The sequence below is a fragment of the Hemitrygon akajei genome, chromosome 2 (genome assembly GCF_048418815.1).
Source record: "Hemitrygon akajei chromosome 2, sHemAka1.3, whole genome shotgun sequence".
Classification (NCBI taxonomy): domain Eukaryota; kingdom Metazoa; phylum Chordata; class Chondrichthyes; order Myliobatiformes; family Dasyatidae; genus Hemitrygon; species Hemitrygon akajei.
Window position 1 is genome coordinate 180,373,975 of NC_133125.1, and position 26,944 is coordinate 180,400,918.

At 45.5% G+C, this 26,944-nt stretch overlaps 1 protein-coding gene across 2 annotated transcripts; it reads right to left on the minus strand.

Annotated features, from left to right (window-relative positions):
• LOC140718901 (zinc-binding protein A33-like) lies at window positions 1-26,642 on the minus strand. Of its 2 annotated transcripts, none has more exons than XM_073033187.1 (6): window positions 25,493-26,642; window positions 25,318-25,413; window positions 18,706-18,939; window positions 18,055-18,077; window positions 17,849-17,967; window positions 1-616 (listed from the first exon to the last, which is right to left on the minus strand). In XM_073033187.1, exons 1-6 carry the CDS (start codon window positions 25,901-25,903, stop codon window positions 84-86), a joined length of 1,416 nt encoding a protein of 471 aa, XP_072889288.1. In that variant the 5' UTR covers window positions 25,904-26,642; the 3' UTR covers window positions 1-83. The 2 variants fall into 2 exon arrangements, with proteins under 2 accessions (XP_072889288.1, XP_072889296.1); XM_073033195.1 differs by lacking the exon at window positions 1-616 and adding an exon at window positions 8,390-9,461 and having other exon boundaries at window positions 25,493-26,358.
• Between the last annotated feature and the right edge of the window lie 302 nt (window positions 26,643-26,944).

The window sequence follows — 26,944 nt, forward strand, 5'->3', positions numbered from 1 at the left end:
TTCTCACATCGTGTTTATTTCACTCTCCGCACATTTATATTTACACTGACTTACTCCTGACGCCGGTCCCGGACCCGACCCGTTTACAAACCCGGAGCGGAACCGGAACAGATTCTCAGCAACTCGTTTTTATATCCAAACCCGAAGTAAGGATAAAGTTTCTCCGTGAATTTATTCCCAGTGAAGGTGTGGAGATGGGACTTGGTCTCCGCGTTGTAAAATGAAACTGTCCCGGACTCGTAACTGAGATAAACTCCCACCCTCCCGGGGATGGGACCGGCAGGGAGACGGGACACAGGGGAGGTGAGAACCCACATCCCGTCATCACGCCGCCCGATGGTCCAGAATCCGGTCTCCGGACTCCATGTGACCCATCCCTTCCTCTCCACAGACCCTGCGGCGACTCCCAGACTCCAGTACCGATTCCCCGCCACCGCTACCTCCCAGTAATGTCTCTCTGATGTGAATCCCTCCGATCCCAGCACACAAGCGAAGTATGTGAATCGCTTCCCGGTGTCAGGGAGATCCCTCCGGGTCCCGGTGTATCTCACACTCTTCCGATCCTCAGACACCTCGAGCCACGGATTCGCCGTTTCCACATCCAGGGTGACAGAGTCTGGGGGGAGAAGCACAGAATTAGAGAGTCCCCGGGGATCGGGGGGGAGACTCGGGCAGCGCGGCCCCGGGGATCGGGGGGAGACTCGGGCAGCGCGTCCCCGGGGATCGGGGGGAGACTCGGGCAGCGCGGCCCCGGGACCGGGGGGAGACTCGGGCAGCGCGGCCCCGGGGATCGGGGGGAGACTCGGGCAGCGCGGCCCCGGGATCGGGGGGAGACTCGGGCAGCGCGGCCCCGGGGATCGGGGGGAGACTCGGGCAGCGCGGCCCCGGGGATCGGGGGGAGACTCGGGCAGCGCGGCCCCGGGACCGGGGGAAAGGCCGCTGGGCCTCAGGCACAGTCGGGTGGCCGACAGGAACCTTTCCCGGGTTTTACGGCGGATGGACAACTAAAACATTCCCGAGGTTTTTCCTCTGGGATGGAGAGCAGAGTTTTCGCAATCAAAATACACAGAATCTGAAGAAACTCAGTGGTTTAAGCAGCACATGTGGAATGAGATGGACTGTGGATGTTTCACATAAGAGCATATGAAATGGGAGCAGGAGTAGGCCATCCGGTCCATCGAGCCTGCCCCGCCATTCAATAAGATCATGGCTGAATCTGTCCGTATCTGTCTCCATCTACCTGCCTTTTCCCCATAACCCTTAATTCCCCTACTATGTAAAAATCTATCTAACTGTATCTTAAATATATTTAGTGAAGAAGCCTCAACTGCTTCCCTGGGCAGAGAATTCCACAGATTCACCACTCTCTGGGAAAAACAGTTTCTCCTCATTTCCGTCCTAAATCTTCTCCCCTGAATCTTGAGGCAATGTCCCCTAGTTCTAGTCTCACCTACCAATGGAAACAACTTTCCTACTTCTATCTTATCTATCACTTTCAAAAATTTGTATGTTTCTATAAGATTCCTTCTCATTCTTCTGAATTCCAGAGAGTACTGTCCCAGGCAACTCAATCGCTCCTCATAGGTTAACCCCTTCATCTCTGGAATCAACCTGGTGAACCCCCTCTGCACTGCCTCCAAAGCCAGTATATCCTTCCTCAAGTATGGAGACCAGAACTGCACACAGTACTCCAGGTGCGGCCCTGTATAGTTGCAGCATGACCTCCCTGCTCTCGAATTCAATCCCTCTAGCAATGAAAGCTGGTATGGTAATGGCAAAAATGAATATAGAATTGACACAGGGTTTTTATAAACAAAGAAACATGTATTTAAAAGCAGCTCAATAACAAATGAAACGTAAACAAATGACTAACTTAACCGGAAGTTAACTGCTATACGGCAACTCGAACAGTTCTTAAAGTGATGAATGCGAACACAGTTCTTAAAAGTGGTGAATGCGAAAGTCCAAATGATTTACACAGTCAGTTAGGACAGACTTTCCTGAGGTAACAAATTCCTCAACGACATGACGTTACTACTGATCCCAGCCGAAATATGCCTTGCCTGAAGGATTTACGAGAAAGGAATTAAAAACAGATTAAAGGGACTGACCTTTTCCTTGACAAATAACGCTGCCCAATCCTTTCTGCTCTTGCAGCAGGGACTATCTTGGGTGCAGGTTACTATTTCTGAACGAAGATCCCATAAGGTCGATCCTGTATTACTGCCGATGACACCAACTTTACTCGATCCTTCGGCTTCCCAAACTTTGGTTGTTACGTACCCGTGGGTATCCTGTACTTGTCACGTGACCGTGGTGTAATTGAGGCTATGCTGGACATGAGGCAATGGTCTTGTGATGGTGGAGTGACATCATTTTCCCGCCAGTGAGAGGTCATGTGATAGGTTTTTTCAACAGGGTATAAAAGGAGGACCTCTCCCTGTGAGGGGGCAGTTCATGGTAGAATTCACCAGAGACTCCCGTTTCACTGCGTATTCGCTATTATGATGCAGTTTTGTTTAAAAGTGGAGTTTTACTTTCTGCCTTAAGTCTCAAAGGTTATTGCCGGCAATTTTGCTACAATATTGCCAGTCCAGTCAGTGGAGAATGAAGATTCATCGAAGTTCAGGAAGCTGAAAGATTGGAAAAGTTGGTGGTGATGGTGAAACCGGTCCGACCTTATTTAATCTTCGTACAAGGAATTAGTAACCTGCAAGCCGCGATAACTCCTGCTAGAAGGGGCAGAAATAGTTGGATGCAGAGTTTCGCCAAGGAAAGGTCAGTGCCTTTATGCCGTTCCATTTTCTTCATCGTAAATCCTTTGATCAAAGCATACTTCGACAGGGGTCAGTAGTAACGCCACAAAAGAGAACCTGAATTATTTCAAGGAAAGACTCTCCTAAGCGACTGGGTAAAACTTTATACTTTCACATTACTACTTCTAAGAACTGTTTTCGCATTACCGCTTTAAGAACAGTTTTCGCATTACCGCTTTAAGAACAGTTTTTGCATTATCGCTTTAATAACTGTTTTTGCATTACCACTTTAAGAACTGTTTTTGCAATACCACTTTAAGAACTGTTTTTGTATTACCACTTTAAGAACTGTTCAAGCTGCCGCACAGCAGCCGACTTCTGGTTACGTTAGTCGTTTGTTTACTTTTGTGTTTTTTAATTGATTTTTTAATGCATTTTCTACAACACTACAACAAAAAAACCCCAAGAATAAAATAGGAAATTAATACAGTGCAAGATAAACATACAATGATAACATAATTCAAGATAATAATTGAAAAAGCACTCATATTAAAGTCGTGTAAAGTTAGTATCCACCCCCCACCCCCACAGAAAAAAACCCCTCCAGACCAATCACAGCAAAATGTAGGAAATATAAATCAAAACAAACAAACCCCCAAAACAGTAAGTACAAATAAAAACGGAAGATAATAATGCCTACTACCAAGAGAAAAAAAAAGCTGAAAGTAAGGGACTGAAAAAAAACTTAATCAAAAGAGAAGTTATGAAAATATTCAAGAAAAGGTCCCCAGACCTTATGAAACTTTATGTCCGAATTAAGAATTGAGTAATGCATTTTTTTCAAGGTTTAAACAGGACATAATATCATTGAGCCATTGAGCGTGCGTGGGTGGGGCAACATCTCTCCATCTAAGAAGAATTAGACGCCTAGCCAGAAGAGAAGCAAAAGATAACGTTCGATGTTTAGTTGAGCTCAAATGTATATCTGTCTCACCCAAGGAACCAAAAAGAGCAATTAAAGGGTTAGGTTCTAAGTGGCAATTCAGAATATGAGATAAAGTTAAGAAAACATCTCTCCAAAGTTTCTCTGGACTAGGGCAGGTCCAATACATATGAATGAGAGAAGCCTCACCACTTCTGCATTTGTCACAAATAGGACTAATATTAGGGTAAAATTGGGACAGTTTAGATTTGGACATATGAGGAGGGTGAACAGCCAGTGGTTGTGGTGCACATAGGTACCAACGAAATAGGTAAAAAACAGGATGAGGTCCTACAAGGTGAATTTAGGGAGTTAGGAGATAAACTAAAAAGTAGGACCACAAAGGTAATAAACTCGAGATTACTACCAGTGCCACTTGCTAGTCAGAGCAGAAATAGGAGGATATTTCAGATGAATATGTGGCTTGAAAAATGGTGCAAGTGGGAGGGATTCAAATTTCTGGGGCATTGGATCCAGTTCTGGGTGGGGGGGGGGGGGCGGCGGGTGGGACCGGTACAAACAGGACGGTCTGCACCTGGCTGGGCTGGACTGGAACCAATGTCCTAGGGGGAGCGTTTGCTACTGCTGTTCAGGAGGATTTAAACTAATGTGGCAGGGGGATGGGAACAAGTGCAGAGAGACAGAGGGGTGTAAAATGAGGGTAGAAGCAAAATGTGGTAAGGTGAAAAGTAAAAGTGGCAGGCAGGCAAATCCAGGGCAAAAATCAAAAAGGGCCACTTTTCAACATAATCGTATAAGGGCTAAGAGTGTTGTAAAAACAAGCCTGAAGGCTTTGTGTATCAATGCGAGGAGCATTCGTAACAAGGTGGATGAACTGAATGTGCAGATAGTTATTAATGAATATGATATAGTTGGGTTCACAGAGACATGGCTCCAGGGTGACCAAGGATGGGAGTTCAACATACAGGGATATTCAATATTCAGGAGGGATAGACAGGAAAGAAAAAGAGGTGGGGTAGCGTTGCTGGTAAGAGAGGAGATTAACGCAACAGAATGGAAGGACATTAGCCTGGAGGATATGGAATCGATATGGGTAGAGCTGCATAACACTAAGGGGCAGAAAACGCTGGTGGGACTTGTGTACAGGCCACCTAACAGTAGTAGTGAGGTTGGGGATGGCATTAAACAGGAAATTAGAAATGCGTGCAATAAAGGAACAGCTGTTATAATGGGTGACTTCAATCTACATATAGATTGGGTGAACCAAATTGGTAAGGGTGCTGAGGAAGGGGATTTCTTGGAATGTATGCGGGATGGTTTTCTGAACCAACATGTCGAGGAACCAACTAGAGAGCAGGCCATTCTAGATTGGGTATTGAGCAATGAGGAAGGGTTAGTTAGCAATCTTGTCGTGCGAGTCCCCTTGGGTAAGAGTGACCATAATATGGTGGAATTCTTCATTAAGATGGAGAGTGACATAGTTAATTCAGAAACAAAGGTTCTGAACTTAAAGAAGGGTAAGTTTGAAGGTATGAGACGTGAATTAGCTAAGATAGACTGGCAAATGACACTCAAAGGGTTGACGGTGGATATGCAATGGCAAGCATTTAAAGATCGCATGGATGAACTACAACAATTGTCCATCCCAGTTTGGCAAAAGATTAAACCAAGGAAGGTAGTGCACCCGTGGCTGACAAGGGAAATTAGGGACAGTATCAATTCCAAAGAAGAAACATACAAATTAGCCAGAAAAAGCAGCACACCTGAGGACTGGGAGATATTCAGAGTCCAGCAGAGGAGTACAAAGGGCTTAATTAGGAAAGGGGAAAAAGATTATGAGAGAAAACTGGCAGGGAACATAAAAACTGACTGTAAAAGCTTTTATAGATATGTGAAAAGAAAAAGATTGGTTAAGACAAATATAGGTCCCTTATAGTCAGAAACAGGTGAATTGTTCATGGGGAACAAGGACATGGCAGACCAATTGAATAACTACTTTGGTTCTGTCTTCACTAAGGAGGACATAAATAAAGAAAGACGGGGGATAGCCAGTGGAAACTGGTGTGAGGAAGGGGTGGAGCAACACTGGATCCAGATGAGGAGGGGGTGAGTGAACACTGGAGGCATTTAAAGAGGAGGTAAGGCAGGCTTTTCGGCCGAATTCACTCGTGCTGAGCTACTTGTTTCAGTGAGCTAGTCCCATTTGCCCATTATTCCTCTAACCCTTTCCTACCCGCGCACTAGTTCAAATGTCTTTAAAAGTATTTAACAGCACCCACCTCGACACTTCCTCTGGCAGCCGCCTAAGCTCCAGGGAAAATTCCCAGCCTATCCAGCCTCTCCTTATAACCCAAGCCCTGCAGTCCTCAATGGCCAACAATTTTAGTGTCCTCCATAAACATACAAAACATGTCACCTACTCCCACTTCCAAATCATTAATAAGAATGATGATAAACAGTGGACCCAACACCGAACCCTGCAGAACACCACTGGACACAGGCCACATCCCAGGCAATTCTGTATCCTAATGGCCAGCTCATAGTGTATCCCGTGTGATCTAACACTCTGGAAAATTCTCCCATAAAGTACCTTGTCAAATATCTCGCTAAATTCCACACAGATTTTCTCTACTGCATTTCCATCATCCATTATCTCAACCATGCAGAAACCCATGTCGGGTATCCCTGAGTAGTCCTTGCCTTTCCAAATGAATGTAGATCCTGTCTCTCAGAATCCCCTCATTAATGTACCCACCACTGATGTTACGCTCACCAGTCTGTACATCCCAGGCTTTCCCCGACAGTCTATCTTAAAGAAATGCTCAACAATAACCACCCTCCGGTCTTCTGGCCCCTCACCCGTACCTATTGTTGATACACACATCGGGACGAGAGTCCGAGGTGAGGACGGTAAGGACCCGAGTGCTGGAGTGTCCGAGAGTAGAATCGATACACGATATGAGACTGAGACCAGAATCCAGAGTCCAGCTGACAACTGAGCACCGAACCTTCTTCATCCACTGACTTTTGTGCTAATGGCAGCTCGCACCTATCAGGAAGGTGCATTACCGCCACCTATTGGACTGGAGTATGGTAGGAGTTGTCACGGGGATCAGGTCCTGCTTCCCAAACCTGTTTTAATTAAAAACTTCACCAGGATCTTACATGACTTATCCATCCCTGCTTCAGGTGCCAGAATATCCTGCGACCTAGGCACCACAGATCTACCCAATAATTGTCTAAACAGCTTCCTACGTTATGCTGAATATCTGTGGCACAACATGATCACATGTTCCACTGTCTCTGAAACCTTAAAAAAATTACACAACTCACTCCCATACTTACCGACAAGTGCCATAGTGGGTGGAGTGCAAATCCGAGTGAATGTCGCCGATCACGCAACTTCCCTAATATTCCTTCCCAACTGGCGCCTCCCCGAACTCATCCACAGCTGTCAATCCCAGGGGATCATGGGTTTGTGCCTCTGGTGGACTGTGTCCTCTCCAGGGTGCAAGCCTGGGTGGGAAGATCTGAGAACCGGCTGTTGCCCATGCAGTGGGTTCCCTGCTCTGCATCACTGATGTAGCCCAAGGGAAGGGCAAGCACTGATACAGCTTGGCACCAGTGTCGTCACAGAGGTTGCCAAAGTGAGGTTGTAAATAACATCAAACTGCCTTAGGGACCCAGTTCTGGATTTCTTCCTTGGGATTTACTCCTGAAGCCTCTCCCATGGGTGGGTTTGGCCACAAGGCAGCGGAGGTTAAAAATCAGAGTTTTCCTTCTCCTGGCCGTCCAATGCTGATGGGCCCCACCTGCCTGAAGCAAATGGGTTTGAGGAGCCAGAGGTCCACATTTGCCCCTTCCTTTGGCATTGGAGATAGTTCCGCTGGGCCTAGTAGCTAAGCCACATGTGAAGGCCAAGAGTTGGACTTGGTTGTCAGAGGCTGTTAGAGGCGCAAGCCATTTGGAGAACTTTATAAGTAACGGGAGATTATCCCCACTACCACCCCCAGCCCTGACAACTTCAGGAACCTCCCTGGACTGATAGAACCAAATTATAATGTCACCTCCCACAAATTCTACCTTTACTCATCCCGATGTTTTGCTCTAACATCATTACCCGATACACCCAGATGTGCTGGGACGCAACAAAACTTCACTACTATTCCCACACTCTCCAGAACATACAAATCGTAGTACACTTCCATCAACAGATCAGGTCTCCTTGAATGCTTCTTTTCTAAACTCTGCAGTTCCGAGGCAGCGTCTGAGCAGATCACAACTCTTCTTAGTTTAACTTGTTCTACCCATTGCAAACTAATGATAATAGCCATAACTTTTGCCGTATTGACAGATAATCCACCTGTCAGCCTTTTCCCTTCTCAACATTAATCTCACCACCCACAAGACCCTGTCTATCCCCCAGTAACGACAAATCTATTTCCACGTCTGGAAATTTCCAAATTTGTACTCCTGGCCACGCCACTGATGGGCTAATCTGCAAACTGTCAAGACCATACTCCCGCACGTATTCCCTACTTGTCCACCCAAAATAATCACCATCTCTGTTAGTATATTCTCAGCAATCCATTAAAACCAAATTCATCAAATGAGACGTCCCACACCTTACTACGAAAGTCCGGTATGCAAGGCTCAAAATTTCACTCTGCTGGTCAAGAGGCATCTCTCCTAGTTCAACCCCAAATGCATCTCTTGGTGTGGTCTGGAATGCTCCACTACAGATTCTGAGTGCCGAACGAGCTGCCTCCCTATAAATCACATAGGGTTGTAAATTTATATAAATTATATAGATCATATAGGCAATCAGATTCAGATTCAGTTTATTGTCATTTAGAAACCACAAATGCAATGCAGTTAAAAAATGAGACAACGTTCCTCCAGAATGATATCACAAAAGCATATGACAAAACAGACTACACCAGAAAATCCACATAACGTTTGTCAATCCCCAATCCAGAGTCCGGAGAGGCTGCTGCGTATTAATATTGCGCTACCATCTAGCGCGTTCCCCGGAAAGGAGCTCCAAATCCACCAGACAGAACAAGACAAAAAACTAAAACTACAAGACCTGCACAAGACCACATAGTTACAACATGTATTTACAACGGTGCAAACAATAGCATAATTGATAAAAAACAGATCATGGGCACAGTAAAAATAGTCCAAAGATGTTAAAGGACTATAAGTTCAAAAGAAATCACCACACAGTTTCCACAAGTCCCCAGGATCCCGACAGACTCGCCATCCCACGCCGGCGGCAGAAGGGAATACCCCCGCTATGGACTTTCATGGCGCCGCCCGACTCAGCCTCGCAGACGCAGCACACACCGAAAGCGACCTGACCGCATCGGAATTCAAGTCCGTCGAACCTCCGAGCCGACGACCATCCCCTCCGGCACAGCTTCTCTGAGCACCATCCTCTGCCCAGCGTATTAAGAAGGCCCCGCCAACGGCCATTGGCAACGCGACCCTGAGGACTGGGGCCCTGTTCTTCCCAGCAGAGTCACGGACCTCACAGCAGCAGTAGCAACGAAAAAGATCTTCCTGGAGATTTCTCGATGTTCCTCCGTGGTCCCACATCCATTTTGAATTGATTATGATTACGCACGGCACCCCACTTCACAAATAACAGATAATCAGTTCTGGAGTGGCCGCTGCAAGCTGCGTCGCGTCGCCATCTTGAATCAACAGGATTGTTGTGGTGGGAGATTTTAATTTCCCAAATATTGATTGGCATCTCCCTAGAGCAAGGGGTTAAAATGGCGTGGAGTTTGTGAGCTGTGTTCAGGAAGGTTTCTTGATACAATGTGTAGATAAGTCTACAAGAGGAGAGGCTGTACTTGATCTGGTATTGCGAAATGAGCCTGATCAGGTGTCAGATCTCTCAGTGGAGAGCATTTTGGAGACAGTGATCACAATTCTATCTCCTTTACAACCATATAACAACTACTGCACGGAAAGAGTCCACCTTGGCCATTCTAGTCCGCGCCGAACGCTTACTCACACCTAGTCCCACTGGCCCGCACTCAGCCCATAACCCTCCATTCCTTTCCTGCCCATATACCTATCCAATTTTACTTTAAATGACAATACTGAACCTGCCTCTACCACTTCTACTGGAAGCTTGTTCCACACAGCTACCACTCTCTGAGTAAAGAAATTCCCTCTCATGTTACCCTTAAACTTTTGCCCCCTAACCCTCAACTCATGTCTTCTTGTTTGAATCTCCCCTACTCTCAATGGAAAAAGCCTATCCACATCAACTCTATCTATCCTGCTCATAATTTTAAATACCTCTATCAAGTCCCCCCCTCAACCTTCTACACTCCAAAGGATAAAGACCTAACTTGTTCAACGTTTCCCTGTAACTAAGGTGCTGAAACCCAGGTAATGTTCTAGTAAATCTTCTCTGTACTCTCTCTATTTTGTTGATATCTTTCCTATAATTCAGTGACCAGAACTGTACACAATACTCCAATTTTGGCCTTACCAATGCCTTGTACAATTTTAACATTACATCCCAACTCCTATACTCAATGCTCTGATTTATAAAGGCCAGCATACCAAAAGCTTTCTTCACCACCCTATCCACATGAGATTCCACCTTCAGGGAACTATGCACCATTATTCCTAGATCACTCTGTTCTACTGCATTCCTCAATGTCCTACCATTTACCATATATGTCCTACTTGGATTATTCCTACCAAAATGTAGCACCTCACACTTATCAGCATTAAACTCCATCTGCCATCATTCAGCCCATCTTCTAACTGGCCTAAATCTCTCTGCAAGCTTTGAAAACCTACTTCATTATCCACAACGCCACCTAACTTAGTATTGTTACGAATGTGCAGCAACTCTGAGGGGCCGAAGGGTACAGAGTCGCCCCCTCCTTTTTGAGAATCGCAAGATCGCTATTAATTCGGGTCTGGGACCCAGGAAATGAGAGAGAATCCACAAGGTATGGGATGTGTCCTGCCTCAGCGAAACAAAACACGTGATAACGGCTATTGTCTCTTGGAGACGGAATTGTATATTGAGTACTGTACTATTCATTGAAACCCCTCAGGGGATGACCAGAGTGGGCTGGTTGAGGGATTGCATCATTCCAACCTGATTGACATCTGAGACCCCGTGAGTAAGGATAAAAGAGGGTCTGGGGAACAACCCCTTTAGACGCACCAGGAGAAACGCTAGAAATCCCGTGACAGCGTTTAATAGCGACAGCCAGTAGGGGGCTCGTGTGCGTCCTTCCCTTGCCTGGGATTGGCGGGCTCGCCACGGAAGAACGGCTTAGCTAAAGGAGAGGCCACAATTGAACGGCCACACCAACGAGACTCTGACGGATCGAAATCATAAAAGGAAAGCCGGCAAGTTTCTCAAAATCTCTCTCTTTCTCCAACCATTGCCACACAGCGGTTCCCAAAGGCTGCAGCCTGCATGAACTGAGTGACTTTTATATTTCCATCGGACAATACATTATCCCCTAGACAACGATAGAGCTTATTTCTTATTGATTATTATTATACCCGCACTTTTAGATTTAGTATTGACGACGTATATTATCTGTATATTTGCATTGATATTATTTTTGTGTATATTTACTAATAAATACTGTTAAAAATAGAACCATCAGACTTCAACGGACCTCTCTATCTTTGCTGGTAAGTGACCCAGTTACGGGGTTCATAACAGTATCATCTGCATACTTAATAATCGAATTTAGCACCCCATCATCCAGATCATTAATGTATATGACAAACAACATTGGACCCATTACAGATCTCTGAGGCACACCACTAGCCACCGGCCTCCAACCTGACAAACAGTTATCCACCACTACTCTCTGGCATCTCCCATCCAGCCACTGTTGAATCCATTTTACTACTTCAATATTAATACCTAACGATTCAACCTTCCTAACTAACCTTCTGTGTGGAACCTTGTCAAAGGCCTTACTGAAATCCATATAGACAACATCCACTGCTTTACCCTCGTCAACTTTCCTCGTAACCTCTTCAAAAAATTCAGTAAGATTTGTCAAACATGACCTTCCACGCACAAATCCATGCTGACTGTTCCTAATCAGACCCTGTCTATCCAGATAATTATATATACCATCTCTAAGAATACTTTCCATTTATTTACCAACCACTGACGTCAAACTGACAGGCCTATAATTGCTACCATAGCATTGGAGAGGGATAGGAACAGACAAGTTAGAAAAGCATTTATTTGGAGTAAGGGGAAACATGAGGCTAGCAGGCAGGAACTTGGAAGCATAAATTGGGAACAGATGTTCTCAGGGAAATGTACAGCAGAAATGTGGCAAATGTTCAGGGGATATTTGCATAATATTCTGAGTAGGTACGTTCCAATAAGACAAAAAAAGGATGGTAGGATACAGGAACCGTGGTGTACAAGGGCTGTTGTAAATCTAGTCAAGAAGAAGAGCTTACAAAAGGTTCAAAAACCTAGGTAATGATAGAGATCTAGAAGATTATAAGGCTAGCAGGAAGGAGCTAAAGAATGAAATTAAGAGAGTCAGAAGGGGCCATGAGAAGGCCTTGGCAGACAGAATTAAGGAAAACCCCAAGGCATTCTACTGGTATGTGAAGAGCAAGAGGATAAGATGTGAGAGAATAGGACCTATCAAGTGTGACAGTGGAAATGTGTGAATGGAACCGGAGAAGATAGCAGAGGTACTTGATGAATACTTTACTTCAGTATTCACTACGGAAAAGAATCTTGGTGATTGTAGGGATGACTTACAGCAGACTGAAAAGCTTGAGCATATAGATGTTAAGAAAGAGGATGTACTGGAGCTTTTAGGAAAGCATCAAGTTGGATAAATCACTGGGACCACACGAGATGTACCCCAGGCTAATGTGGAACGTGAGGGAGGAGTTTACTGAGCCTCTGGCAATGATCTTTGCATCAAAGATGGGGACGGGAGAGGTTCCCGAGGATTGGAGGGTTACAGATGTTGTTCCCTTATTCAAGAAAGGGAGTAGAGATAGCCCAAGAAATTATACACCAGTGGAACTGGCACAGAAGAAGAGTTGAGGTCTGGGACAGGGAAATGATGACAGGGAAGGTTTAGGAGGATGCGGGCCAAATGCAGGTAAATAGGCCGAGGGGTGATCTGTCAGAAATATATGAGGTTATGAGGGATATAAATTGAGCAGATGGTTGAAATCTTTTTCCCACAGGAGGGGGATCAAATGCAAGAGGTCACGTGCCTGAGGTGGGAGGAAGGAGTTTAAAGGTGAGCTCATTTGAACAGTGAGTGGTTGATGTTGGAACTTGCTGCCAGAGGAGGTGATGGAATCAGATACAATCACTGTGTTTCGGAGACACTCAGACAGGCACTTCAATAGACAAGGCACAGAAGGAGACTGACCAGTCATTGGCTAGCCAATGGAATGAGTGAATAGGTTAGCACAGAGTTGATGGGTGGAAAGGCCTGTTTCTGTGCTGTAAGACGATGACTCTGTGACTTTAAATAAACTGAATGACTGAGACCCCACAACCTCTGGTGCAGAGAATCCCAAAGCTACTCCATCCTCTGATAGTGACCCCTGACCTTCAACTCCTCACAAGGGAAACACCCTCCTTGCATCCCGCTGGTTGAACCCGGGAAGAATTTTGCATTTCCCTGAAATCTCCTCTCATTCGTCTGAACAGGGAACATAGAACAGTACGACACAGGAACGGGCCCTTCATTCAATGTGACCGTGACTGATCGATACCGGCATCAATTCCTCTTCTGTACCAGATCCCCAAAACCTCAATCTCTCAATCTTTCAAAAGTTGCTCTGGCTCCACCTTGAATATATCCAATTATCAGGCTTCACAGTATCTGCTGGAGGAACTCAGTGGGTCGAGCAGTATCTGTGGGAGAAAAGGGACTGTCGACGTTTCAGATCAAACCCCTACATCAGGACTGAGAGTGGAGAGGGGAGATGGCCGGTACACAGAGGAGAAGGGGAGTGATGAGACAGGAGTCAGAGGTGACTGTGGACTGAGGAGGGATGACAGGCAGGTTGTTCCAGGTAGGGGAGGGGTGGGGTGTGGGCTGGAGTTGGGAGACAGACCAGAGGATAAAATGAGAGGGAGATGAAGCAAGCAGAGAGTGTGAAGGAATCTTGTCAGTGAAGGAGGTGATAATGGGAACCATTAGGAAAGAGATGAATGGCAGAATGAACCAGAACCGGATGGGCCATGGTGAGAAGTGTGTGGATGAACTGTTAATGCAGATGGAAGCAGAAGATCTGCCGGGTCTTTACCATTCCCTCCGACCTTCAACTCTCTGAGGCAGAGTGCTCTGTCCTCAGTAAGGGCCTCAGCTTTGTCCCCCTTCGCCCACACCTCAGTGAGTTCCGCATACGCCATGACGTGGAACTCTTTTTCCGCCAGCTCCGTCTCCGAGCTTACTTCTTTGACAAGGACTCTGCTACCCCCACCGATGACCTCTTCTCCCGTCTTCAACCCTCCTCCTCTTCATGGACACCCTGCTCCGGTCTTCCGTCTGCTCTGGATCTCTTTATTGCTAATTGCCGACGGGACATCAACCGTCTCGACTTCACCACACCCTGTTCCAATTCCAACCTCACTCCTTCCGAACGCTCAGCTTTCTGCTCCCTCCGTGCCAATCCCAACCTCACTATAAAACCTGCTGATAAGGGGGGAGCCGTTGTTGTCTGGCGTACTGACCTCTACCTGGCTGAGGCACAGCGACAACTCTCTGATACCTCCTCTTATTTACCCCTTGATCATGACCCCATTAACGAGCACCAGGCCATTGTCTCCTATACCATCACCAACCTTATCAGCTCTGGGGATCTCCCATCTACTGCCACCAACCTCATAGTTCCCACACCCCGCACTTCCCGTTTCTACCTCCTACCCAAGATCCACAAACCTGCCTGTCCAGGTAGACCTATTGTCTCAGCTTGCTCCTGCCCCACTGAACTCATTTCTGCATACCTTGACACTGTCTTATACCCCCCTTGTTCAATCTCTTTCCACCTATGTTCATGACACTTCTCATGCTTTGAATTTTTTCAATGATTTTAAGTTCCCTGGCCCCCACCCCCACCGTCTTATTTTCACCATGGACGTCTAGTCCCTATATACCTCCATCCCCCACCGGGATGGTCTCAAAGCTCTTCGCTTCTTTTTGGATTCCAGACCTAACCAAATCCCCTCTACCACCACTCTCCTCTGTCTAGCGGAATTAGTTCTTACTCTCAATAATTTCTTCTTTGGCTCCTCCCACTTCCTCCAAACCAAGGGTGTAGCCATGGGCACCCGTATGGGTCCCAGTTATGCCTGCCTTTTTGTTGGCTTTGTGGAACAGTCCATGTTCCAGGTCTATACCGGTATCCATCCCCCTCTTTTCCTTCGCTACATCGACGACTGCATTGCGCTGCCTCCTGCACGCATACTGAGCTCGTCGACTTCATTAACTTTGCCTCCAACTTTCACCCTGCCCTCAAATTTACCTGGTCCATTTCCGACACCTCCCTCCCCTTTCTTGATCTTTCTGTCTCCATCTCTGGAGACGGCCTATCTACTGATATCTACTATAAGCCTACAGACTCTCACAGCTACCTCTTCCTCTTCCTCTTCCCACCCTGTCTCTTGCAAAAATGCTATCCCCTTCTCACAATTCCTCCGTCTCCACCGCATCTGCTCTCAGGATGAGGCTTTTCATTCCAGGATGAAGGAGATGTCTTCCTTTTTTAAACAAAGGGGCCTCCCTTCGTCCACCATCAAACGCATCTCTCCCATTTCCCGCACATCTGCCCTCACCCCATCCACCCGCCACCCCACTTGAGATAGGGTTCCTCTTGTCCTTACCTACCACCCCACCAGCCTCCAGGTCCAACGTATAATTCTCCGTAACTTCCGCCACCTCCAACGGGATCCCACTACGCAGTATACCACACCAGCCGACTCACAGGTGAAGTGTCGCCTCACCTGGAAGGACTGTCTGGGGCCCTGAATGGTGGTGAGGGAGGAAGTGTAAGGGCAGGTGTAGCACTTGTTCCGCTTACAAGGATAAGTGCCAGGAGGGAGATCGGTGGGAAGGGATGTGGGGAACGAGTGGACAAGGGAGTCGCGTAGGGAGCGATCCCTGCGAAAAGCAGAAGGGGGGGGGGAGGGAAAAATGTGTTTGGTAGTGGGATCCCAGATGAACAGATAGGGAATGGAGGGATGTAGAACATGGGCAGGCAGAGAGATGAACAGATAGGGAATGGAGGGATGGAGAATGTGGGCAGACAGAGAGATGAACAGATAGGGAATGGAGGGATGTAGAATGTGGGTGGACAGAGAGATGAACAGACAGGGAATGGAGGGATGTAGAACGTGGGCAGACAGAGCGATGAACAGACAGGGAATGGAGGGATGTAGAACGTGGGCAGACGGAGAGATGAACAGACAGGGAATGGAGGGATGTAGAACATGGGCGGACAGAGAGATGAACAGATAGGGAATGGAGGGATGTAGAATGTGGGTGGACAGAGAGATGAACAGACAGGGAATGGAGGGATGTAGAACGTGGGCAGACAGAGCGATGAACAGACAGGGAATGGAGGGATGTAGAACATGGGCAGACGGAGAGATGAACAGACAGGGAATGGAGGGATGTAGAACATGGGCGGACAGAGAGATGAACAGACAGGGAATGGAGGGATGTAGAACGTGGGCAGACAGAGAGATGAACAGACAGGGAATGGAGGGATGTAGAACGTGGGCGGACAGAGAGATGAACAGACAGGGAATGGAGGGATGTAGAACATGGGCAGGCAGGTGGAATTAGTGTAATTTGGTCTCATGGTCAGCACAGACCAGGTTACTGAGGGAACTGAGAAAATACATTGTGGAGGCTCCGTTCACAAAGAGTAAACAAGGGAGGATTGAACTCTGAGAAACATCTGCTCACAGCTCTCTGACCCGAGGAGTTTCAGAGACAGAGGAGTGTACGGAAGAGGGAAACTCAAGGGCAGAAAGTGAACACGTGATCACCCCACAATTGAGGTAAAGGACAGTTTTAAGGGGTTCCATGTGTATATTAAATGAAGGAGTAACTTGGGAAAGAATTGGCTTCTTTATGGAACAATCTGGAGCCACTGTGGAGGGAAGTGGTTTTAAATGAATATTTCTCATCTATACTTCCCAGGGAGAAGTTCACAGAATCCAAGGAATTCAGGAAAATAAGTTTGGGAAATGATGGTTTGGAACATATCTCATTGCAAAATAGGAGGTGCTGGTGAAATCTTGACCGAGGTCAATGCTGGTTAGTGTGTCTGGGCTCAGTCTGATAATGATTCAATGTGGTGGTTTGATAACAACAGTGAGACTCGCGAGTCCAGCAGGGGGCAGACCTGAGTCTGCAGTCACAGACAGGTCAGACAGGGTCAGTGGCTAACGAGGGTCTCGTGTGCATCTTTCTGACAATACTGGACACCACTCCGATCCAAGCTTTAATTTATTTAATTTAGAGATACAGTATGGAACAGGCCTTTCCAGCCCAACGAGCCACACTGAGCAGCAACCCACCTATTTGACACTAATCACAGGACAACTTTCAATGCCCAACTAACTTACCAACTGCTACATCGTCAGACTGTGGGAGGAAACCGGAGCACCCGGAGGAAACACATGTGTTCACGGGGACAACATACAAACCCGTATAGACAGCGCTGGAATTGAACTCGAACTCTGACACCCAGAGCTGGAATAACTTTGCACTAACTGCGACGTTACAGTGTCTGCCCTTTATTCCCTATAATACCATTAAATAAACATTAATTCCCCAGATTATGTGGTAGGATTCACACTCGTGTCCTGTCGTGTTTGTACAGTCTGGATGGGACCAGGATGCAGTGTTTAATCTAACAGTCCCGTGTACTGGTTGTATTGTGACCCTGTGTCGGTGTGTTCAGGGGTCTGACATCTCCAGCTGACCATGTGATAGTGACGTTTCCCAGCAGGTGGGATTGAAACTGGAATAAAACTACAGATCCCCTTCAGTCCATTGTTACAGACAATCTTTGCTTCTAATTCTAATGAATTGTGTCTCATAAACAAGGACAAATGAATCAGTGTAAGTTTTACCTCGATTAATGTCATCAAGTGTTTCTCTCAACACTCTGTTCAATAAATAGAAATGATCGAATTTTTCAACCGGAAGATCAGCATCTGTCACTGACAATTGCTGGAAGTCATCACTAGTTCTGCAAATATAAAATTCTTGGTTATAAACTTCAGTGTTGAATTATTTTACAAATCCATACAGAGATTCAGTAAAGAGCATATCTTACCTCCTCTTCCGAGAAGTTTCCTCCTGAAATAAATAAAACACAAATCTGAACAGACTGAGAGTTACAGTCCTCATCCTGAATTTCATCCAAATCATTACAAGATGTTGTAAATTCACATCCCTACAGTCACACGCATGTACGGACAACACAGAACGACTTGGTAAATGACAAGGAATATTTCTGAAAATGTAAAGACACAATGTAGGTTTCCCTTAATTCTCTAATCTAATGGAAAGCACATTTACCTATTGATGATAAATCTGATGTGTGGGTCACATTCTGGAATTGATCCTTTGTTCTCACTGATTGACAGAGAGACCGTCTCACCCACGGTACCAGACACACACAGCATGTGACTGGGACTGGATATTAATGTGAGTTTCAGGGATATTTGATACGGGAATTGAGGAAACAATCACCAGTTCAGTGTCATGTTCAGAGTAACTCATTCACAAGAATATTGCAGATGGTCCTGTGACATGCCAATATTGTGGAATTCCAGTTTTGGGACAACAACAGTCCTGAACTTCTGAAACATCTTTCGGTCTTAAATCAGTTTACAACCATTTGTAAATGTCACAGTTACTTCAAATATATTGATCCCAATTTTGTCTATCTTTACAAAAAGCAAAAAGAAATATAATCTCTCACCTTGAGAAATATCACACTCTCTTTTTGATCCATCTGTTCCTGTAACCTTGAGATCTCCTCCTGAATAGAATTTAAATTCTTTTGAATCTCTTGAAGATTTTTCTCCATTGGATTTAGAATCCTCTCCTCTTCTTCCCTGAGATCTCTGAGTATACGCTGCTCTTTCTCAGTGAGAATCTGGTGCAGTTCAGCAAACTGCGATGTGACGTGGGACTGAAGGGTGTGTGACTGTTTCTGTCAAGTGAAAGGTGAAGATTAATTTACTATTTTCCTTTGATGTATTTCCTTCTGACATGGAAGATGTGTGTTCAAATCATCAAATATATATTGGTTCTCAGAACAATCCCATCAATCCCATTTCCTCATGTTGTCCTGAACCCATTTCTCCCTCAAGTGCCCATTAACTCTGACCTGAGTCACATACCCCATCTTAAGCTCAAAGTTCAATGCAAAATTATTATCAAAGTACAGACGTGTCACCATGTACAACCCTGAGATTCCTTTTCTTGCAGGTAGTCACGTTAAATACAAGAAACACAATTGACTCAATGAAGGACGGTACCCAACGGGGCGGACAATATCAATGTGCAAAGAAAAAGCAACAAATGTCCAAATACAAGAAGAAAGAAAAAAATCCATAATAATAAATAAACAAACAAACAATAATAAATAAATACAGAGAACATGAGATGAAGAGTCTTTGATCTTGAGTCCAGTTCAGTGGGAACAGTTCAGTGATGGGCTGAGTGAAGTTATCCCCACTAGTTCAGGAGCCTGATGGTTCAGTGATAATAACTGTTCCTGAACCTGGTCGTGCTGGTTCTGAAGTTCCTGTACCTTGTTCCTGATGGCAGCTGTGAGAAGAGAGCATGGCCTGGCTGGTTTGGATCCATGATGAAGGATGCTGTTTTCCTACAACAAAGCTTCAAGTTGATATGCTCAATGGTGGGGAGAGATTTACTCATCCCGGGATAGACAGAGTCATGTCCACTAGTTTTTTAGTAGGTTTTACCACAAAAGGACACTGGTATTTACATACCAGGCCAGGATGCAACCTTCAATATAGTTTCTACCACATATCTATAGAAATTTGTCACAGTTCTAGACGTCATGCAGAATATTCAAAAACTTCTAAGAAAGTTGAGGTGCTGCCGTGCTTTCTCTGTAATGGCATTTACATGCTGGACCCAGAACAGATCCTCTGTAAAATGATAACACGTAGGAATTTAATGTTGCTGACCCTCTCCTCCTCTGAGATGCCAATGACGACTGGCTTGTGGACCTCCAGTTTCTTCCTGCTGAATTCAATAATCTTCTCCTTGGTCTTGCTGACATTGAGTGAGAGGTTGTTGTTATGACACCACTCAGCAATATTTTCCATGTCCCTCCAATATCCTGATTTGTCAGCACCCTTCATTTGGCCAATGACTGTGGTGTTATCAGCAAACTTAACTATGGCACTGGAGTTGCACTTCACCTCCCAGTCATAATGTGAGTAGAGCAGGGGGCTAACACATAACGTTGTGGTGTTCCTGAGCTGAGGGAAATGGTGGAGATGTTTTTACCAATCTGAATTGACTGGGGTCTGAAAATTGAGGATCCAGTTTCACAAGGAGGTATTGAGACCCAGGACATGAACTTTATTGATTAGTTTTGAGGGGCCAAGCTGTAGGCAGTGAAGAGCATCCTGATGTACAGTGCTGATAAAAGGTATTCATCCCCCTTGAAAGTTCCCATGGTTTATTGTTTTACAACATTGAATCACAGTGGATTTAACTTGGCTTTTTTTGACACTATGCAACAGAAAAAGACTCCTTCGTGTGAAAGTGAAAACAGATCCGTACAAAGTGATCTAAATTAATTATCAGTATAGAACACAAAATCATTGATTGCATAAGTATTCAGCCCCATCAAGTCAGTATTTAGTAGATGTACCTTTGGCAGCAACTGCAGCCTTGAGTCTGTGTGGATAGGTCTCTATCAGCCTTGCACATCTGGACACTGCAATTGTTCCCCATTCTTCTTTACAAAAGTATTCAAGCTCTGTCAGATTGCATGAAGATCCTGAGTGAACAGCCCTGTTCAAGTTCAGTCATAAATTCTCAGTTGGATTGAGGTCTGGACTCTGACTTGGCCAATCCTGGACATTAACATTGTTGTTTTTAAGGCATTCCTGTGTAGCTTTGGCTTTATGCTTGGGGCCATTCGCTCACTGCAAAGCAAACCTTCTCCCAAGTGGCAGTTCTCTTTGCAGACTGCATCAGGATTTTCGCCTAGATTAACTTGCATTGTGCCGCATTTATTTTACCCTCTACCTTCACAAGCCTTCCAGAGCCTGCTGCCGTGAAGCATCCTCACAGCATAATGCAGCCACCACCATGTTTCACAGTAGCGATGGTGTGTTTTTGATCATGCGCATTATTCGGTTTACACTAAACATTGCGTATAGTCTGATGGCCAAAAAGCTCAATTTTCATTTCATCAGACCATAGAACTTTCTTCCAGCTGACTGCAGAGTCTCCCACATGACTTCTGGCAAACTCAAGGGGAGATTTCATGTGAGTTTTTTTCCCCACAGTGGCTTTTACTTTGCCCCTCTCCCATAAAGCTGTGACTGGTGAAGCACCCGGGCAACAGTTGTTGTATGTGCAATCTCTCCCATCTCAGTCACTGAAGCTTGTAACTTGCCAGACCAGAATGTTACTGATCTGATTCATCCAGCTTCCTGGGTAGGGAAAATTCTGAATTATTTTGCGTGGACAACTCCTATAGAACCGTTTTTATAAGTCTGCGATAGCCGTGATTTATTCATTCAGATTGTCTGTTGAGTCTTTGAGCACGGCCCAATCTACCGACTTTAGCAATCATCCCGCAGCTACCTCAGTGTTGTCCTTATCTCCGGAGTCTTGCTCTTTACCCTCTGCCTGAATGCAGGTCGGAGGAGGCCAAGTGATCAGATTTTTCAAAATGCAGTCCTTAGGTGCTAAGTTAAAGGGTGGGACCTCCAGGGCTGTGACCTCAGGATTGCTACCCTATGCCACGTGCTAGTGAGGCCAGAAATAGGAAGATTATACAGTATAACACATGGCTAAGAAGTTGGTGTAGGAGGGAGGGCAGAAGATTTTTAGACTTTGGGCTTTCTTCCAGGGAAGGTAGGACCTGTACAGAAGGGGTCGTTTGCACGTGAACTGGAGAGAGACTAATATATCATCGGGAAGGTTTTTTAATGCTGCATGATGGGGTTTAAACTAGAGTTGCAGGGGGAGTGTTTTGAGTTGTGTATATTTTGATGCAAGAAGTATCGCAGGAAAGGCAGGTGAGCTCAGGGCATGGATCAACACCAGGAATTATGACCTTGTCACCATCAGTGAGACGGTTGCAGGAGGAACAGGATTGGCAGTTCGGTATTCCGGAGTTCCGTTGTTTTAGACATGAGAGAGCAGGAGCGATTAAAGGAGGGGTGGTGTTACTAGTCAGCGAATACGTCACGGCAGTACTCCATCAGGATAGACTGGGGAACGTGACCAGTGAGGTTTTAGGGGTTGAACTGAGATATTAGAAAGGTATGACCGTGTCAATAGGGATAATATTAAAGACTACCCAAAAGTCTGAGGAAGGGATTAAGAGGAACAAATTTGTAAAGAGATTTGTTGCAAGAAACACAAGGTTAATGATTTTAACTTTCCACATATTGACTAGAAATGCCATACTGTAAAAGGACTAGATGGGACAGAGTTTGTCAAATGTGTTCAGGTAAGTTTCTTTCATTAGTATGCAGAAGTCCTGACAAGAGAGCGTGCGATTCTAGATCTGCTGTTAGGGAATCAGACAGGGAAGGTGAAACAAGTTTGTGTAGGGGAACACTTTGGATCATTTGACCACAAAGCCATTCATTTCAAAGTAAATATGCAAAGAGATACGTCTGGTCCACGGGTTCAGATTCAGAATTGAAAAAAGGCCAGTTTTGATGGTATCAGAATGATCAGCAAGTGTGGACTGGGGCACTCTGTTTTCCAGCAAAGCTGTACTTGGAAAGTGGGAGGCCTTCAAAAGGAAAATTTTGAGAGTATGCACCTGTCAGAATGAAACACAAAGATGACAAGTGTAGGGAACTTGGGTTTATGAAGGATATTGAGGCCCTGGAGAAGAGAAAAAAGAAGGTGCATAGCAGCTATAAGCAAGTAGGAACAACTGAGGTGCTGATGGATGCAAGAAAAGCAAGAGAACATTTTATAATATAAATCAGGGAGGTAAAAAGCAGGGATGAAATTGCTCTAGCAGACCAAGGTAAAGGAGAACCCCAAGGGATTCTACAGCTATGTTAAGAGCATAAGGATTGCCTGGGACAAAATTGATCCTCTGGAAGACCAGAATGGTAATCCACGCGTGGAGTCAAAATGAATGGGAGAGATCTTAGATGCATTCCTTGTGTCTGTATTTCCTCAGGAGATGGGTACAGAGCCTATACAAGTGAGGCAAAGCAGCATCAACTTCATGGACCCTGTACAGATTACTGAGGAGTAGTTGTTTGCTACCCTGAGGCAAATCAAGGTGGATAAATCCCCAGGGCCTGACAGGAGGCAAGTGCAGGAATTGTCAGGATTCTAGCAGAGAGCCTATTAAAACATACTTAGCAATTGCAGAGGTACCTAATGATTAGGGGATAGGCAATGTTGTCCCACTATTTATAAATGGCTCTGACAGAAACCAGGAAATTATAGGCTGTTAAGTCTGACATCAGTTGTGGAAAAACCACTGGAACTTTTCTAAGACACCAGATACAGGTGTTTGGATTGACATGGACTAATAAAGGACAGTCAGCATGGCTTCGTGCATGGTAGGTCATGGCCAACCAAACTTATGGAGTTTTTCTAGGAGCTGACCAGGGAAATGGTTGAAGGTGAGGCAGTGTATGCTGTCAACATGGATTTTACAAAGGCATTTGACAAGGTCACGCATGGGAGGTTAATCAAGAAGATTCAGTCACTCGGCATTCTCGATGAGTAATAAATTGGATTAAACACTGGCTTTGTGAGAGAAGCCAGAGTGTGGTAGTAGAGTGTTGCTTCTCTGACTGGAGGCCTGTGACCAGTGGTGTGCCACAGGGATTGGTGCTGGGTCTTTGGTTGTTTGTCTTTTATATCAATGATTTGGATGATAATGTGGTTAACTGAATCAGCAAATTTGCAGATGACCCCAAGTCTGGGAGTGTAGTGGACAGTGCGGACAACTATCATGGCTTGCAGAGGGACCTGCGTCAGCTGGGAAATGGGTTGAAAAAATGGCAGATGGAATCTAATTCAGACAAATACAAGGTTTTGCACTTCAGTTGGACCAGCCAGGGTAGGTCCTACATGGTGAATGTAGGTCACTGAGGAGTGTGGTAGAACAAAGGGATCTGGGAATACAACCCCATAATTAATTGAAAGTGGTGTCCCAGGTAGATAAGGTCCGATGAAAGCTTTTGTCACATTCACCTTCATAAATCAATGATCCGAGTACTGGAGATGGGATGTTATGTTGAAGTTGTACAAGACATTGCTGAGGCCTAATTTGGAGTATTGTGTGTAGTTTCGGTCACCTATCTACAGGAAAGATGTCAACAAGGCTGAAAGAGTACAGAGAAAGTTTACAAGGATGCTGCAGGGTCTGGAGACCCTGAGTTCTCAGGAAATATTGAACAGGTTAGGACTGTATTCTTCAGAATGGAGAAGATTCGGAGGGGATTTGATAGAAGTAATTAAATTATGAGAGGTATAGGTAGGGTAAATGCAAGGAGGCTTTTTTCACTGAGGTTGGGTGGGAATACAACCAGAGGTCATGGTTTAAGGGTGAAAGGTGAGAAGTTTAAGGGGATAATGAAGGGAACTTAATCAGTCAGAGGGTTGTGAGAGTGTGGAATGAGCTGCCAGCACAAGGGTTCCATGCGAGCTTGATTCAATGTTTAAGAGAGTTTGGACAGATACATAGATAGTAGGGATATGTAGGGTTATGGTCCAGGTACAGGTCAATGGGAGTAGCCAGTTTAAATAGACTCATCATGGAGTAGATGGGCAAAATGGCCTGTTCCTGTGCTGTACTTCTCAATGACTCTCAGCCTCTATGACTCTGTGTTTCGGCCTGGCTTGAAATGCTCCCCTCCTCCCTCTCTTTTGGCCATGACCATGAACCTTCGTCCACTTAAACATGCCAGAACTGCATGTTTGACACGGAGTGCTTCAGAAGATAGAAAAATTACAAATTAATTAAAACATTTAAAAAGTATGTTACTTAAAAGGAAATTGCAGACTACATTTTGCAGTGAGAGTACACTTAGAAAAAATATATTTATAAGTACTGTCAGGAGTCCGCAGAAAGTTGCTGCCGTTTACCGGTGCCATGTTTGAAGTAGTAAATAGGGTTAATTACAGGAACCAATTAACCATTCAAAGAACATGTCTGTGAGATGTATCTGAAACTGTCGTGATCACAGGGAGAACATGCAAACTCCACACAGACAGCACCAGATGTCAGATTGAGCCCAAGTCACTGGATCTGCGATACTCAGCTATCCTGCACTAAAGGGAACAAATCCACACAACAATATCAGAAATTCAGCTCAGGAATCCTCACCCGAACTCCGGAAATCTTCTCCTTCTGTTGCTGCTCCATTTCCTCGAAGTCCGCTTTGTTTTTTGTGAGAGAGTCGAAGGAAGATTTAACCCGATCCTGGGAATTAAAGAGTGAATAGATTGGACACAATACATGGCACAACAGAAACAGACGAGCGAAAGTGGTTTGTTTTTACCTTGTAGACTTGAACGGCTTCTTTAACCGGCATGAAGTTGTGGGACTTGTGTTCCCGCGCAGTCGCACAGATCAGGCAGATCAGTGTCTTGTCCGTCTCACAAAACAGCTTCAGCTCTTCCTCATGTTCCTCGCAGTAAAGTTTACTCTCCTTCTCTTTCGGATTCAGGTTTAGTTTTCGAGCTTTCTCAGACAGATTTGCCAAGGCCCGACTGACCCTGAGGGTGCGGTCTGCAATCTCCTCTCTACATTCCGGACAGGAGTTTCTCTCCTGTCTTTCCCAACACTGTGTGATACAGGAGCGGCAGAAGTTGTGTCCACACTCCAGAATGACAGGTTCGGTGAAGAAATCCAGGCAGATGGGACAAATTACCTCCTCGGTTAAACTCTCGACCTGTCGTTTCGAAGCCATGTTCAGTCCCGGTACTTCCTGACTCAGAATGCTTTCACTTTCGGGGAGCTGCTGAATCCCTGCAGTACCGGGACTGTCCGCTAGAGGCGCCGAGTCTCAGTGATGAACAGTCCTGCTGAAGGGTTTCGGCCCGAAATATCCACTGTACTCTTTCCCATAGATGCTCCCCGGGCTGCTGAGATCCTCCAGCATTCTGTGTGTGTTGAGCGAACGTTATATCGCTGCAAGTGTTCAAGGTGAAAGAATCGCGGCCAGTTTTACATCAGGGTGGGATCAGAAACACAGTAAACAGTTCAGAATATAAAAGAAACAGAGAGAAGATGCTGGTTCGTTGCAAGACAGGACTGAAAGGGACAATTCCTGAAAAGCGAGATAGACCGTCAATGTTTCAGATGAAGGATCTCGACACGAAACGTTGGCTGTTGATTTCCCTCCGGAGATCCCGCCCGACCCGCTGATTCCCTCCTGTTACTTTTTTGCTGGAGGACCAAGGAGAGTCAGACTAGGGTGTAAAACAGTGGTTCAGTATAAACTTACAGCAACTATTACATAAACCATGAAACTGGGGGTGTTGAGAGAATATTGTGTTGCGAGGAGACAGATGCCGGGGGCGATGACCGAGATGTGGCTGAAGGAGAAAGCACAGGACTGGACATTATACATCACAGGGTGGAAAACATTCAGTTTATCCTTGAGGACCTGATTTTTACTGCTCTTCATGTAAAGTTTCCTGACTTCAGCCGTGAACTCAAGCCCACGCGTGGAAATCGTTTCCCTCGGCCTGTCCTGTGAACCCCTTCATCTCCAGAGAGCCGGCTTCCCCAATTGCCGCCCAGCCTCACACTGTTCAACAGGGGGCTTCTACAGCATCGGCTCCTTCCATGATGGGTGGGGGCTGAGTGTTGTGGGGCCCGGTCTCCCGCTTATTTTTGTTATTAACAGAAGATAATTTATTCATAATAAAATCATTTACAAGGACAAACCACTCCATGCCTTTCCATTCCGTAGAGACATGATCAATGTTTCCCAGACTGTTCTGGA

Excerpts from the sequence above, each read along its gene's own strand:
- LOC140718901 (XM_073033187.1), bottom strand. The coding sequence starts at position 25,903 with ATGGCTTCGAAACGACAGGTCGAGAGTTTAACCGAGGAGGTAATTTGT. Across the intron at positions 18,940-25,317 it reads AGAAGATTTCCGGAGTTCGG|AAACAGTCACACACCCTTCA; the intron begins GTGAGGATTCCT and ends TTCACTTGACAG. Across the intron at positions 17,968-18,054 it reads GAAACTTCTCGGAAGAGGAG|AACTAGTGATGACTTCCAGC; the intron begins GTAAGATATGCT and ends TTATATTTGCAG.